The 16,976-nt window shown below is 45.0% G+C and overlaps 1 protein-coding gene across 31 annotated transcripts in view; it reads right to left on the minus strand.

The window, feature by feature from the left end:
* Positions 1–1,063: 1,063 nt before the first annotated feature.
* The window catches only part of LOC118372694 (brain-specific angiogenesis inhibitor 1-associated protein 2-like), a 163,095-nt gene continuing 147,182 nt past the window's right edge, over positions 1,064–16,976 (minus strand). For 2 of the 31 annotated variants that reach the window (XM_052519771.1, XM_052519776.1), the window contains exons 13-14: positions 16,868–16,908; positions 8,993–10,096 (exon numbers count right to left, since the gene is read on the minus strand). In XM_052519771.1, coding sequence (XP_052375731.1) covers positions 10,003–10,096; positions 16,868–16,908 — 135 coding nt within the window. In that variant the 3' untranslated portion in view covers positions 8,993–10,002. Of the gene's footprint in view, positions 6,114–6,735; positions 6,779–8,992; positions 10,097–11,315; positions 12,175–16,867; positions 16,909–16,976 lie in introns of those variants that run through there. The other 29 variants (XR_008137185.1, XR_008137182.1, XR_008137178.1 and 26 more) reach the window with 29 other exon arrangements.

Here is a 16,976-nt window from a genome sequence, read left to right on the forward strand (position 1 = left end):
CAGGTCATCATGGTATGCTCTACTGAACACAACCCAGGTCATCATGGTGTGCTCTACTGAACACAACCCAGGTCATCATGGTGTGCTCTACTGAACACAACCCAGGTCATCATGGTGTGCTCTACTGAACACAACCCAGGTCATCATGGTGTGCTCTACTGAACACAACCCAGGTCATCATGGTGTGCTCTACTGAACACAACCCAGGTCATCATGGTGTGCTCTACTGAACACAACCCAGGTCATCATGGTGTGCTCTACTGAACACAACCCAGGTCATCATGGTATGCTCTACTGAACACAACCCAGGTCATCATGGTATGCTCTACTGAACACAACCCAGGTCATCATGGTATGCTCTACTGAACACAACCCAGGTCATCATGGTGTGCTCTACTGAACACAACCCAGGTCATCATGGTGTGCTCTACTGAACACAACCCAGGTCATCATGGTATGCTCTACTGAACACAACCCAGGTCATCATGGTATGCTCTACTGAACACAACCCAGGTCATCATGGTATGCTCTACTGAACACAACCCAGGTCATCATGGTATGCTCTACTGAACACAACCCAGGTCATCATCCTTTGTTTCTGACATGAATAGTAGTAGTTAGCACACACTTCTTGTGTCCAATTGTTTTATTTCATACAAGGTCATGAATGTGTACAAAGGTCATTTTTGTACAGATATACAGATACAGGAACAGAGTGAGAAAATATTATAAAACCGTATAAAATGTATTTGAAACCCTTCTGGTGTGCCTAGCCAGTGGTTTACCTATTCGCAAACAGTCGTCTAAAGTTGAATCCAACCAGTGGTATCTGTTGAGACTCTGATTCTTACACTCATATCAGTTTCTCTCTCTCATACCGCCACACTAACCAGCGTGACTACTGTCCATTCTCTGACCCTATTGAAGACAATCAATAAGTGTCCAAAATGGCATCCTATTACCTACGTAGTGCCCAGATTGGCTCTGACCAATAGTAGTGCACTAAAGGGAACAGGGTGTGGTTTCAGATAGGCCTACAGTGTATAATACTGAGTCAGCATGATCACACTATGACAATAACATTTTATTTGTTATTCTGAGGAGGGAAACTAGATCTGAACGTCAAATCATATCAGCTATTATTTCTACTGTAGCTAGCTAACATCTTATTATAAAGTTATAATGCTCACTTTAAAAAGAAAAAAATGTAGAAGGGAATTCATAGCATTTCTCTATTTGTATTCTACCATTAGAGTATGTAGTAGTACAGTAGTAGTTTAACATATTCAAGCAACAATAACATTTTGTTTACAGTAGAATTACTTAGCAGACTGATCAAACATTTTTGAAAAGTCTAAATCAAAGAAAACAACATTTGTGACATTCTGAAGAACAATGTAACAAACAATATCCAGATAAAAGTGATACATGTTCCCTTTGCTTATAGCAGTGTTTTAGGATGATGGTTTAACCTGAAGCTGCATAGGAAACGACAGGCAGACAGAAGACACAGTCCCCATGTTACTGGGCATACTGTTTCACGACTCCTAGACAATATGGTGTTATTTATGGTGGTCTATGGCCTGTACAGAAGCATTAGCTAATGTTTGCAGTTGTGTTTGATCACATTCATTGTACATCACTATGCATTTCCATGAGCTGCTAAACGACCCCTGCCTTAGCTGGAGGACACATTGCTGTAAGGTACCTCATTTCACTGCAAAGAAGATTGGTATGGACTGAACAAGAAAGAGTTGGTGATAGGCATATCTGACCGGGTTTCTGCAAGCCTTCATTCAATGCTCATACTGTAAGTTAGTAGTCTATCTATAGGATGTTCAATGTCAAATGTACAGTGTTTTCATCAAAGAATACTGAGGTCTATTCTGGAAAAACATGATTTGTACAAATGAAAACAAATGGATTGGTCAAACCAACCGACACCTTTTAAACTGCAAGAAGACATTAACTATCTACAGTGCCTTGCAAAAGTATTCATACCCCTTGGATTTCTTCACATTTTGTGTTACAAAGTGGGATTAAAATTGATAAAATTGTATTTTTTGGGGGGTCAACAATTGACTCAAAATACACCAATGTCAAAGTGTAAGATTTTCTTGAAGATGAATACAAGTAGATAACTAACTAAAATATAGCCCCTTTGTTCAGGCCTAAATTAGTTTGATTTGAGGCAGATGTTTTACCCCAACCGATTGTGTTTTTTGTTTTATCTGCGTTGTTTAACTTGTTTTTGTACATAATGTTGCCGTTACCGTCTTTTATGACCGAAAATGACTTCTAGACATCAGGACTGAGATTACTCACCACGGACTAGCAGAAACCTTTCTCTTCTTTCACAACTCTGATGAGCCCGAGGCTGAGGATATACGGCTCCCTCAGGAACAGGCCCCAGTGATCTGCGTGAAGAGGAGGTGGAGATAGAGGCCGGAGGGCGGGCTGCCTTCTGAGGAGTAGGCGGTGATCGAATAAACCCTAACTCCCCGCAATTCTGCTCGCAAACATGCAATCTTTGGACAATAAAATGGACGAGTTATTGGGAAGATTAAACTACCCTACGGGACATTAACTGTAGCATCATAAGCTTCACGGAGTCGTGGCTGAATGACAACAATATCAACATACAGCTGGCTGGTTATACTATGTACCGGCAGGATAGAACAGCAGCATCTGGTAAGACAAGGTGTGGCGGTCTATGTATTTTTGTAAACAGCTGGTGCACAATATCTAAGGAAGTCTCGAGCCATTGCTCATCTGAGGTAGTTTCTCATGATAAACTGCAGACCACATTACAACACAGGGGCCACTCAGGGGTGCGTGCTCAGTCCTCTCCTATACTCCCTGTTCACTCATGACTGCACGGCCAGGCACGAATCCAACACCATCATTAATTTTGTCGATGACACCGACAATGAGACGAGCCTATAGGGAGGAGGTCAGAGACCTGGCCATGTGGTGCCAAGACAACAACCTCTCCCTCAATGTGATCAAGACAATTGAGATGATTGCGGACTACAGGAAAAAATAGCACCGAGCACACCCCCATTCTCAACGACGGTGCAGCAGTGGAGCAGGTTGAGAGCTTCAAGTTCCTTGGTGTCCACATCACCAACGAACTAACATGGTCCAAGCATACCATGACAGTCGTGAAGCATGCATGACAAAACCTATTCCCCCTCAGGAGACTGAAAATATTTGGCATGGGTCCTCAGATCCTCAAAATGTTCTACAGCTGCACCATTGAGAGCTTCACTGCCTGGTATGGCAACTGCTCGGATTCTGACCACAAGGCACTACAGAGCGTAGTGCGAACGGCCCTGTACATCGCTGTGGCCAAGCTTCCTGCTATCCAGGACCTCTATACCAGGCGGTGTCAGAGGAAGGCCCTGAAAATTGTCAAAGACTCCAGCCACCCTAGTCATAGACTGTTCTCTCTGCTACCACACGGCAAGCGGTACCAGAGCGCCAAGTCTAGGTCCAAGAGGCTTCTAAACAGCTTCTACCCCCAAGCCATAAGACTCCTGAATATCTAGTCAAATGTCTACCCAGACTATTCACATTGCCCCCTCCCTCCCCACCACTGCCACTCTGTTGTCATCTATGCATAGTCCCTTTAATTAACTCTACCTACATGTTCATACTACCTCAACTAACCGGTGCCCCCGCAGATTGACTCTGTACCGGTACCCCCTGTATATATTGTTATTTTTTACTGCTCCTCTTTAATTACTTGTTACATTTCTCTCTTATTCTTATCCATATTTTTTTTTAACTGCATTGTCAGTTAGGGGCTTGTAAGTAAGCATTTCAATGTAAGGTCTACATCTGTTGTATTCGGTACATGTGACTAATACAATTTGATTTGAAGTTATATGGACTCACTGTGTGTAATGGGGGTTGACATGATATTTTAGTGACTAACCCTTCCTCTGTACCCCATACATACACCATCTGTAAGGTCCTTCAGTCAAGTATTGAATTTCAAGCACAGATTAAATTACAAAGACCAGTGACCTTTTCGAAAGCCTTTTTCAGAAGGGCAGTGATTGGTAGATGGGTAACAATAGCAAATCAGACATTGAATATATATTTAAGCATGGTGAAGTTAATAATTATTATGTGGATGGTGTATTAAACCACCCAGAGACATGAACTGAGCAGCAGGATTGAAACAGCTCAGGGATGTCACCATGGTGATAAAAAAAAAAAAGCTGTGATGGGAGAAAACTGAGGTTGGCCCAACAACATTGTAGAGACTCCACAATAACGACTTACAATGGCAGATTGAAAAGAACAATACAAATATACAGAATAAAAATATTCCAAAACATGCATGTTGTATGCAACAAGGCACACAAATTATACTTTCAAAAAAACACTGCAAAGCCTTACATTTGGGGCAAATATATACAACACGGAGTAACTAACTGCCTCTTTATTTTTAAGCATGGTGGTGGCTGCATCATGTTATGGGTATGCTTGACGTCAGCAAATACTGGGCAGTTTTCCAGGATAAAAAGAAACGGGATGAAGCTATGTGCACATGCAAAATCCTTGAGGCTTCAGTCTGCTTTACACCAGTCACTGGGAGAGGAATTCACTTTTCAGCAGGACAATAACCTACAACACAAGGCCAAATCTACACTGGAGTTGCTTACCAAGAAGACAGTGAATGTTCCTGAGTGGCCAAGTTACAGTTAGACCTAAATCTGCTTAAATCAATTGCGAGAATTCTTGACAGAGCTTGAAGAACATTAAAAATAATAAATGGGCTAATATTGCACAAACCAGGTGTGTAAAGCTTTAAAATACTTTTTTTCTTCAAATCAAATCAAATCCCAGGAAGACACAGATGTAATCGCCCCCTAAGTCAAATGTATTGATTTAGGGAGCTCAATACTTATGCAACAACAATATTTTTGTTATGTAATCTCTATTCATATTAAATCAATAAAACACTTTGACTTGAGTATTTAGTGTAGATTGTTGACAACAAAAAAAGATTGTATTTATTTTGAATCCCACTTTGTACCAACAAAATGTGAGGAAATCCGAGGGGTGTGAACACTTTTGCAAGGCAGTGTAAGTGTAGTGGTGGAGCCTCCCTAACGCCCATCCTAGTTGACAGCAGTTCCAGGCTAGCATGTAGGCCTGCTGCAGGTCTGCCCAACCTTCTTACTGAAGACCTACCGGCCTGTACTTTTTCACTCACTCACCTGATTCTAATTATTAGCAGGTCCCCCAGACCTTAACTAGTGGAATCAGGTATGTTTGATTACGGTTGGATTGAAAACCTACAGGATGGTAGATCTTCAGAAAGAGCGTTGGGCAGACTTGGTTTAAAATATCAAGTAATAGTTTTAAATGAAAAAAGTATTTACAAATGTACTTATGTTATACTGTACATCTACATCCAGTGTAACTATCAATTTACTGTAATATAACCTATATACATACCACACGTTGTCCTCCCTCTCAATATTTACCTTCAACCTCTTAAGACAGTTTGCTGTACATTATTTAAGTTACAGGAACATAGAAATAAAAAATATATGTTCATCATTATCAGTATTGTGACTAGAGGCCAGAGACCTACAGGGTCTTAAGAGGAGGGCGAGGGGCCAGGGACACACAAGCTGGTTAGGGGGAGGTGGGACCCCCAGGTGCCTACAGGGGGGTTGTGAGAGGAGGATCGGAGGCCAGGGAGCCCCAGGGACCTACAAGGGTGCTGTGAGGGGAGGGTGAGAGGCCAGAGACCTACAGGGGTGCTGTGAGGGGAGGGTGAGAGGCCAGGGACCTACAGGGGTGCTGTGAGGGGAGGGTGAGAGGCCAGAGACCTACAGGGGTGCTGTCAGGGGAGGGTGAGAGGCCAGGGACCCTACAGGGGTGCTGTGAGGGGAGGGTGAGAGGCCAGGGACCCTACAGGGGTGCTGTGAGGGGAGGGTGAGAGGCCAGGGACCTATAGGGGTGCTGTGAGGGGAAGGTGAGAGGCCAGAGACCTACAGGGGTGCTGTGAGGGCCCCTGCTAGTAGAATATAGGGGCTGATCTGTCATCATTGATGGGTTGTCTGAAGTAAATCTCCAGGGCTCGGTCACTGTGGAGAGAGAGAGGGAGCAAGGAAGAGAGATGTTTAGTCTGGATAGAACACACATGGAAGACACTTAGGTCAAACCCCTAATCCCAACTCATCACCCACCCTAAGGTATTTATCTTCTGTCTTCTGTTTGGTAGATTATATAGTGACCCCTATAGAAACCAGAAAGTACAGTAACAGTAGCCATTCTCCACTGACTAAATACTTTTATTTCTCAATGTGTCTGTAGTTATTATTTATAAAGGGAATGTTAGAGCCAGCATGCAGGCGAGAACAAACCATGCTGTAGTGCTTATTATTGGAGTGAAGTGTTAAACATTTACTCTGAGAGTACAGAACAGACAGGCAGGGTTAGAAGGACTTAGAGTCTTCTGACACTTTTACCTCCATGGAAAAACATTATTTTGCAACCCAGGGCCTCCTGGATTGGCCGGAAGAAACCCCGCTTCAGGAAGGAAAGCCAATCAGAGAGGTCGAAGGTTGGAAAAGGAAAAAACAAAACAGGGATGTCCAGCACCTTACTGAAGCCAGACAGCCAATGACAGCCGAGAGAACCAGAGAGAGTGTGATTAGTTGGTTGGCTGAGTGAGTGAGCGAGCGGCGATGGAGGCTGGTGACTTACTGACGTCCTGTTCTTTCAGAACCGGGACATTTCTGGACCCAAACTGGAAGGTAAAGAAAACCCTTGGGTTTGACTGCCTTAGTGTGCATCCAAAACTGCACCGTATTCCCTATGCAGTGCACTACGTTTGAGTGTACTATGTAGGGAATAGGGTGCTTAAAGCTCATCTCTCATAGTGAAGTCATGCATAGTGAGGTCACAGTTCTTAAAGGCATTGGCACAGCTAGTGAGTCGGATGTCAGATGAACATACTGATATACGGTTCATTTCCCAGGCACAAATTAAACCTGGTATATGTCCACAACAGAACCCTATTCTCTATATAGTGCACTACTTTAGACCAGAAGTCCTGATCAAAAGTAGGGCACTACTTTAGACCAGAGCCCTATTCTCTATATAGTGCACTACTTTAGACCAGAGTCCTGATCAAAAGTAGTGCACTACTTTAGACCAGAGCCCTATTCTCTATATAGTGCACTACTTTAGACCAGAGTCCTGATCAAAAGTAGTGCACTATAAAGGGATTAGGGTTCCATTTGGGAGGCACTCTATTCCTGGTTTAAAAATCATGGTTGCTTGAGAAATGATTATTTTTTGTTCCTAGACTAAAGGATTCATCTGTGTCTGGGAAACCAGCTCTTTGGACTGGATTTGTGAAGAACGATGGAAGACTGACAAATACACATTTTCATGCCCTCAACTTAGCCAAGTCACAGCCTGATGTTTGCCTGCAGAGATGATGTGTAAAAAGCCTAACCACAGAGCTGGCAATGGGACTTGTGTGGCTGCTATAGCACAGCACCTTCTCTACTACAGGTCTCCACAACCAGGGTACTAGGACTTTACACAGGGGGTACTAGGACTGTAAACAGGGGGTACTAGGACTATACACAGGGGGTACTAAGACTATACACAGGGGGTACTAGGACTATACACAGGGGGTACTAGGACTATACACAGGGGGTACTAGGACTGTACACAGGGGGTACTAGGACTATACACAGGGGGTACTAGGACTATACACAGGGGGTACTAGGACTATACACAGGGGGTACTAGGACTATACACAGGGGGTACTAGGACTATACACAGGGGGTACTAGGATTTTACACAGGGGGTACTAGGATTTTACACAGGGGGTACTAGGATTTTACACAGGGGGTACTAGGACTATATACAGGGGGTACTAGGATGTGTCCTATGGCTTCAGGCTATAACCCTAATACAACTGGAAGTTCAAACAAACCAGGATTATATTCACATGGCAGCAAAACGAGAGAAATACTGTCTGAAGAAGGAGGGGGCAGGAAGGAAAGGAGAGGAGGCAGGAAGGAAGGAAAGGAGAGGAGGCAGGAAGGAAAGGAGAGAGGGCAGGAAGGAGAGGAGAGGAGGCAGGAAGGAGAGGAGAGGAGGCAGGAAGGAAAGGAGAGGAACACATCTATAGTGCCATTCACAAACACACACATTCACCACACACACTGATATTCAAATGGTTCAAATCACATCATGATGACGTGGCTATCAGAGCTTGGTTGCTATGGGACGCCAGAGGTAGTGCATAGAGGATGAGGTGGACAGGGAGAGGTAGGGATGAGGTGTGGACGATGCAGACGCCATGACAACAGACAATACTTCATATGTTTGGCCAGTACTGGTCCAAAACATACTGATGTCAATCAAAATAGAAAAAATATTAAATTAAATCATTTCAAATATATATATTTTTTAAGTCATTAATTTGACAGAACAGATCTCTCCTCTGAACAAACTCTTTATTAATATATAGATATGTTTTATTTAGAATACTTTTTGTAAAAAGTCACCATACATTCAATGTCAAAGTTCAATAGTATCACATTTCTGATCATTGCGCCGTAGCATGCTCAAAGATAATGACTTTTTATATTATTCAAATAAATATTTTGTATTTTTCTGGAAATCTTTTTACAACAAACACTTAACGCATTTTCAAAGAAATGAAGACCAAAAAAGGACATAATCACTCAGGACATACGATGATAATCATATTATTAAACATATTGTTTCTACTTTCTTTCAACTAGATCACAGCAGTTATGGAGAAAACTAGACAAAGGTCATGGAAGGTTCAAATGGTTGTAGAGGGGTCAATGATGACTGCCCCAACTGCTGAAAGAGCATATTCAGGGGTCAGAAAAGGTCCAAACTGAGCTCCATCAAGGAGTATTTGAAGGAACATGAATATTTCAGACTGACCACTCATAGGATGGCTTGGAGGAGGTCCTAGAAAGGACTGGATGGATGTATATAGTGTGATCTGAATTTGAAACCAGATATATTTCAGACTGACCACTCATAGGATGGCTTGGAGGAGGTCCTAGAAAGGACTGGATGGATGTATATAGTGTGATCTGAATTTGAAACCAGATATATTTCAGACTGACCACTCATAGGATGGCTTGGAGGAGGTCCTAGAAAGGACTGGATGTATATAGTGTGATCTGAATTTGAAACCAGATATATTTTGCACTGTGAAACATTTATTTATATTTTTAACAAAATAAACATCTTGATTTTAAGAATCATAAAAAGAGGAAAATACAAAATTCGTCCTGGATGGTAATGATCACCCAGACAAAAGTTGATAAAACAAAAGTTGATTCTTGCATCAAATTTGAAAGGGGTGTCCAAGTTAAACTAAGATATTTATATTCCACAACCTAAGTTGCACATTTAAACTACCACAGAAGAAAAGGAACATTTCAGAAGTAAGGCATAATGACACCGTCGGAAACCCCCTCAAATGGACTTCAGCATTGACAGGTCACACCAGGCAATGAGTGCAACGCCACATAGTGTATATCAAAGGAACAACAGACAGAATATCTGCACAGCCTCAATGCAAACAAAGGCTACGTCCCAAACAGCACCTATTCCCCATAGAATGGGCCCTGGGCAAATGGACATAGGGAATAGGGTTCCATTTGACACATCCGAAGTCTCCATTATCATGTTGAGTCATTCCACCTGCTTTAGAAAAGCAGTTTAGTCCAGTTCAGTGGCTGAGTGAAGTACAATGACTGTATACAATGTTGATCTTTTTGGCACTTGTACCGTACACGAACATGTCTTTTCAGATTGAACAAAATGACACAACCATGTACATGCATGACAGTCAAAGACAAGCAGTGGCAAAGGCAGTCTCTTGTTTGAGATTGAGAGTTTAGTAGTGTCCATTTTGTCTCTCGCACAGACATTGATTAGATAGAGAAGTTCAAAGTTAAGAGTTCAGAGTGGGAAACGCTGCAAGCCGATTGGTGGATGGGCTTCTCCCTGGCTCTCCCTCTCAGCGCCCTCCTCATCCTCTACCCACCAACCGCCACTGTCACCGCCACCGACCCGAGGAAGGAAGGAGTGAAGGAGGGATCAAGGAGAGGAAGAAAGGACAGAAAGGAGGGATGAGACTTGGAGCTCTTCCACTTGGAGAAGGAGTGCGTGGAAGCAGGGGGAGGAGGGGGGATACAGGGAGACTGGGGGGAGAGACAGGGAGGAGACTGAGGGAGAGAGACAGGGAGAAAGACAGGGAGGAGACTAGGGAGAGACAGGGAGGAGACTAAGGGAGAGAGACAGGGAGGAGACTAAGGGGGAGAGACAGGGAGGAGACTGAGGGGGAGAGACAGGGAGGAGACTGAGGGGGAGAGACAGGGAGGAGACTGAGGGGGAGGAGACTGAGGGGAGAGACCGGGAGGAGACTGAGGGGAGACTGAGGGGGAGAGACAGGGAGGAGACTGAGGGGTAGAGACAGGGAGGAGACTAAGGGAGAGAGACAGGGAGGAGACTGAGGGGGGGAGAGACAGGGGAGGAGACTGAGGGGAGAGACAGGGAGGAGACTAGGGGGAGAGACAGGGAGGAGACTAAGGGGAGAGACAGGGAGGAGACTAAGGGGAGAGACAGGGAGGAGACTAAGGGGAGAGACAGGGAGGAGACTAAGGGGAGAGACAGGGAGGAGACTGAGGGGAGAGACAGGGAGGAGACTGAGGGGGAGAGACAGGGAGGAGACTAAGGGGAGAGACAGGGAGGAGACTAGGGGGAGAGACAGGGAGGAGACTGGGGGAGAGACAGGGAGGAGACTGAGGGAGAGACCGGGAGGAGACTGAGACCCGGGAGGAGACAGGGAGGAGACTGAGGGGGAGAGACAGGGAGGAGACTAAGGGGGAGAGACAGGGAGGAGACTAAGGGGGAGAGACAGGGAGGAGACTAAGGGGGAGAGACTGAGGGGGAGAGACAGGGAGGAGACAGGGAGGAGACTGAGGGGGAGAGACAGGGAGGAGACTAAGGGGGAGAGACAGGGAGGAGACTAAGGGGGAGAGACAGGGAGGAGACTAAGGGGGAGAGACAGGGAGGAGACTGAGGGAGAGACCGGGAGGAGACTGAGGGGAGAGACAGGGAGGAGACTAAGGGGGAGAGACAGGGAGGAGAGACAGGGAGGAGACTAAGGGAGAGAGACAGGGAGGAGACTGAGGGGGAGAGACAGGGAGGAGACTGAGGGGGAGAGACAGGGAGGAGACTGAGGGGTAGAGACAGGAGGAGACTGAGGGGAGAGACAGGGAGGAGACTGAGGGAGAGACAGGGAGGAGACTGAGGGAGAGACCGGGAGGAGACAGGGAGGAGACTGAGGGGGAGAGACAGGGAGGAGACTGAGGGGGAGAGACAGGGAGGAGACTAAGGGGGAGAGACAGGGAGGAGACTAAGGGGGAGAGACAGGGAGGAGACTAAGGGGGAGAGACAGGGAGGAGACTAAGGGGGAGAGACAGGGAGGAGACTGAGGGGGAGAGACAGGGAGGAGACTAAGGGGGAGAGACAGGGAGGAGACTAAGGGGGAGAGACAGGGAGGAGACTATGGGGAGAGACAGGGAGGAGACTGAGGGAGAGACCGGGAGGAGACTGAGATGGAGAGACAGGGAGGAGACTAAGGGGGAGAGACAGGGAGGAGAGACAGGGAGGAGACTAAGGGGGAGAGACAGGGAGGAGACTAAGGGGGAGAGACAGGGAGGAGACTAAGGGGGAGAGACAGGGAGGAGACTGAGGGGGAGAGACAGGGAGGAGACTGAGGGGGAGAGACAGGGAGGAGACTGAGGGGGAGAGACAGGGAGGAGACTGAGGGGGAGAGACAGGGAGGAGACTGAGGGGGAGAGACAGGGAGGAGACTGAGGGGGAGAGACAGGGAGGAGACTGAGGGGGAGAGACAGGGAGGAGACTGAGGGGGAGAGACAGGGAGGAGACTGAGGGGGAGAGACTAAGTGGTGAGATTGAGGTGGAGAGACTAAGTGGTGAGATTGTTGGGAAGAGACTGAAAGGGGGGCTGGGAAGAGAGGGGCGGCCCCTGTGCTATCCGGTAGGGAGCTGTCTCTGTCTGTCTGTTCTCACACTGTCGAAATCAATTTGCCATCGGGATCAGAACTGTGGAACAAGGAACAAAGAGAAAGGAAGCTTGCCAGGTGGGAAGAGAAGAGACACACTCTGAGAGAAGATGGAGGGACAAGACAGCCACAAGGCAAGGAGGGCAGGCAGGCAGGGGTGGATTTGGGAAGAGCGGTGTAGGGAGGAGAGGGGTGCTGTACCATCAGCGTGTTTTGAGTGGATCAGTTTAAACAAGGCAAGGCACAGAATCACTCATCTTGATCACACAATGAGTAGTGATCAGTAGTTAGTTGAAGATCAGTGATTCTGCACAGTCAGACTGCAGTGTCGTCCATCTCAAACACACACACGAGTAGCAAGTACTTCCCTCCCACCTAAACCTCCCACACCAAAACACACCTGGCTGCCATAGTTACCGGGATGGGACTCCCCTCATCAGGGTCATGTTCATTAGGACGCACAAAACGCTTTGCAACAGACATTTGCGTTTCTTATTGTACAAGTCCAGGTTAGTACCACTTGTTTGTCAGTTTTCCTCCGTTTGGTAACCTAATGAACACAACCCAGGCCTCTATATCTATCTGAATATTAATGATGATAGCACAAAACTAACTTCTGAAGGGTAAAGAAATGGAATGTATTGATATTTGAATGTTTCACAGAATCACTTGTCTTTTTGAACAATATGCAAACTCAACCCAAGTAACCTAGAGGCCATTTGTGATGAGGTAATCCAAGTCATCTGGTTGGCAGTGGGGGTCTGATGTAAGATGAGTTCAGTGCCTCTAGGGTGGAGACACCCTGGGCCTGTTAGGTCTATAAATACAAGATCTGACCCAGAATCAGATATTCAGGAACAAAAGGAGTATGTGAAACGACCATAGACTTGGATAGACAGCTCAAGTGCAACGAAGCCTGTTTTAGCATGGACAGCTCCATTGAGGACATTCACCATTTTGAAGTAGTCAACTGGGTGGGACTTCCTATTGATTATGGAAGGATCACATAATTCCATCCAGGTTATCAGGAGGAATCAGCCAATGAATGATACTACGGAACAAACATTATATAAATGGAGGTGGTTGTATATAGCCAACCTTGGATTTATACCTGTTCAGACAACAGACTACAGGTGGCAGTGTTGATCATTTCAGTTTGTTAACCGACTGTCAATAGAAGAAGAAGAAATTGCCTTCTTTCTTTCAGAGGAAAACTCCACCCAGAAGCGATCTTTTGGTATTTGTTTCATTGGTCCATTGTTGACATAGTCCCCAACAAGTTTTTCATGTCAGCAAGATATGCAACTTTAAAAAAAAACTTAAATAATCCCCATAAAATACAGCATCATATGATGGGTGTGATTTCTGTTTGTTTTTATGTTACATATGTTGTGAACTTGACTGCTGACAAGTAAAACATTTTTGGTACAACGTCAATAATGTACTAATGAAACAAATACCAAAAGATACTCCTTTAAAATGGAGAAATCCCTTAATGGTGCCACCAATGCTGTCACAGAAGCCATTATAGCATAGATGCAAAAAAGAGCTCTATCAAACTCTATGTAGAAGCACTTGTAGCGCCAGACCAGAGCTCATCAGAGCCCCAGCCTCACCAAGCAGTGATGTCAACATGAGGTCAGAATGATGCCATTCGATATGTCACAAGACACATACATACAAGTAAACACACACACACACACACACACCTTCCCCATTGTCAGACAGACAGAAATAAATCAATCTCTTCGGATGAACCTAGGTTAACCCCTCCTCCCAGAGCAGTGGATCTGACTTCTGATTGGATTACAGAAACTAACTCTGTCCCAAATCAAACCCTATTCCTAATTATCTGCACTGCTTCTGAAAAGGGCCCATAGGACTCTGGTCAAAAGTAGTGCACTATAGGGGATAGGGTGCCATTGGGCTGGGGTTAAAAGTAGTGCACTATAGGGGATAGGGTGCCATTGGGCTGGGGTTAAAAGTAGTGCACTATAGGGGATAGGGTGCCATTGGGCTGGGGTTAAAAGTAGTGCACTATAGGGAATGGGGTGCCATTGGGCTGGGGTTAAAAGTAGTGCACTATGTAGGGAATAGGGTGCCACTTGGGAAAGAGTCAGTTTGAGAGACAAACATTGACTCAGAAACAATTTGTAAGTCGCTCTGGATAAGAGCGTCTGCTAAATGACTTAAATGTAATGTAAATGTAAACCTTCTAGACACTAGTTATATGAAATGCTGTTGTCATTAAATGACACAAGTCAATATAGCAGCTATGGAGTCTGAGGAAAAAGCAAGCAAGATCCCAAAAGAGGAGAAATGAAAGCTTCCTCAGAGCTGGACATCCAAGACTGGTCGGTCTTATATAATATATGCCATTTAGCAGACACTTTAAATCCATAGCCTGAAGAGCTACAGTGTCTCCAAGTTTTAACTCAAACTAAACAGCTAAACTTCCACATAAAAGCAATATTTGTCTTTAATGATTTACACTGAACATAAATATAAACACAACATGTAAAGTGTTGGTCCCATGTTTCATGAGCTGAAATAGAAGTTCCCCCAATCTTTCCATACGCACAAAACAGCTTATTTCTCTCAAATTCTGTGCACACATTTGTTTACCTCCCTGTTAGTGAGCATTTCTCTTTTGCCAGGATAATCCATCCACCTGACAGGTGTGGCATATCAAGAAGCTGATTAAACAGCATGATCATTACACAGGTGCATCTTGTGCTGTTGACAATAAAAGGTCACTCTAAAATGTGCAGTCACACAACACAATGCTACAGATGTCCCTGGAGAAGTGTGCTCTTCACAGATGAGTCCTGGTTTCAACTGTACCTGGCAGATGGCAGACGTGGTGTTGTGTAGGCGAGCGGTTTGCTGATGTCAACGTTGTGAACAGAGTGGCCCATGGTGGTGGAGGGGTTATGGTATGGTGTTTGCTGATGTCAACGTTGTGAACAGAGGTCCCCATGGTGGTGGTGGGGTTATGGTATGGTGTTTGCTGATGTCAACGTTGTGAACAGAGTGCCCCATGGTGGTGGAGGGGTTATGGTATGGTGTTTGCTGATGTCAACGTTGTGAACAGAGTGCCCCATGGTGGTGGAGGGGATGTGGTATGGGCAGGCAAAAGCTAAGGACAACGAACAAAATTGCATTTGAATCGATGGCAAATTGAATGCATAGAGATACCATGTCGAGATCCTGAGGCCGATTGTTGTTCCATTCATCCACGCCATCACCTCATGTTTCAGCAAGATAATGTACGGCCCCATGTCGCAAGGATCTGTACACAATTTCTAGAAGCTGGAAATGTGCCAGTTCTTTCATGGCCTGCATACTCACCAAACATGTCATCCATGGAGCATGTTTGGGATGCTCCGGATCAACGTGTACGACAGCGTGTTCCAGGTCCCGCCAATATCCAGCAACTTTGCACAGCTATTCCACAGGCCTCAATCAACAGCCTGATCAACTCTATGGGAAGGTGATGTCGTACTGCACGGGGTAAATGATGTTCACACCAGATATTGACTGGTTTTCTGATCTACTCCCCTACTGTTTTGTTTAAGGTATCTCTGACCAATAGATGCGTATCTGTATTCCCAGTCATGTGAAATCCATAGATCAGGGCCTAATGAACTTATTCCAATTGACTGATTTCCTTACGAACTGTAACTCATGTTGCGCTTATATTTTTGTTCATTGTAGTTTTATTTTTACTCTCATATCCCAGTCTAGTCAGTGCTGTGTATTTATTTTTATTTTTTTTGAATTTTTACCCCCATTTCCTCCCCAATTTCGTGGTATCCAATTGTTAGTAGTTAGTGTCTTGTCTCATCACTACAACTCCCGTACGGGCTCGGGAGAGACAAAGGTCGAAAGTCATGCGTCCTCCGATACACAACCCAACCAAGCCGCACTGCTTCTTAACACAGCGCGATGTGTTGGAGGAAACACCGTGCATCTGGCAACCTTGGTTAGCGCGCACTGCGCCCGGCCCGCCACAGTAGTTCACATTCATACTACATGGTGATCAGTCATTCATACCACTCAGTGTATCTACCAGGTCAGTACAGTAGTTCACATTCATACTACATGGTGATCAGTCATTCATACCACTCAGTGTAACTACCAGGTCAGTACAGTAGTTCACATTCATACTACATGGTGATCAGTCATTCATACCACTCAGTGTAACTACCAGGTCAGTACAGTAGTTCACATTCATACTACATGGTGATCAGTCATTCATACCACTCAGTGTAACTACCAGGTCAGTACAGTAGTTCACATTCATACTACATGGTGATCAGTCATTCATACCACTCAGTGTAACTACCAGGTCAGTACAGTAGTTCACATTCATACTACATGGTGATCAGTCATTCATACCACTCAGTGTAACTACCAGGTCAGTACAGTAGTTCACATTCATACTACATGGTGATCAGTCATTCATACCACTCAGTGTATCTACCAGGTCAGTACAGTAGTTCACATTCATACTACATGGTGATCAGTCCTTCATACCACTCAGTGTAACTACCAGGTCAGTACAGTAGTTCACATTCATACTACATGGTGATCAGTCCTTCATACCACTCAGTGTAACTACCAGGTCAGTACAGTAGTTCACATTCATACTACATGGTGATCAGTCATTCATACCACTCAGTGTAACTACCAGGTCAGTAGTTCAGGGAGGTTGATAATAAGGTCCTTACCTTGCAGCAGCAAAGCGACTGTCATAGTCCTCAAGGGCAGGCTGAAATGGAAAAGAGCATTATCATGACACAGTTCATTCCTACATTAGAACAGTCCTTAACACACAGT

The sequence above is a fragment of the Oncorhynchus keta genome, chromosome 5, assembly GCF_023373465.1.
Source record: "Oncorhynchus keta strain PuntledgeMale-10-30-2019 chromosome 5, Oket_V2, whole genome shotgun sequence".
NCBI lineage: Eukaryota > Metazoa > Chordata > Actinopteri > Salmoniformes > Salmonidae > Oncorhynchus > Oncorhynchus keta.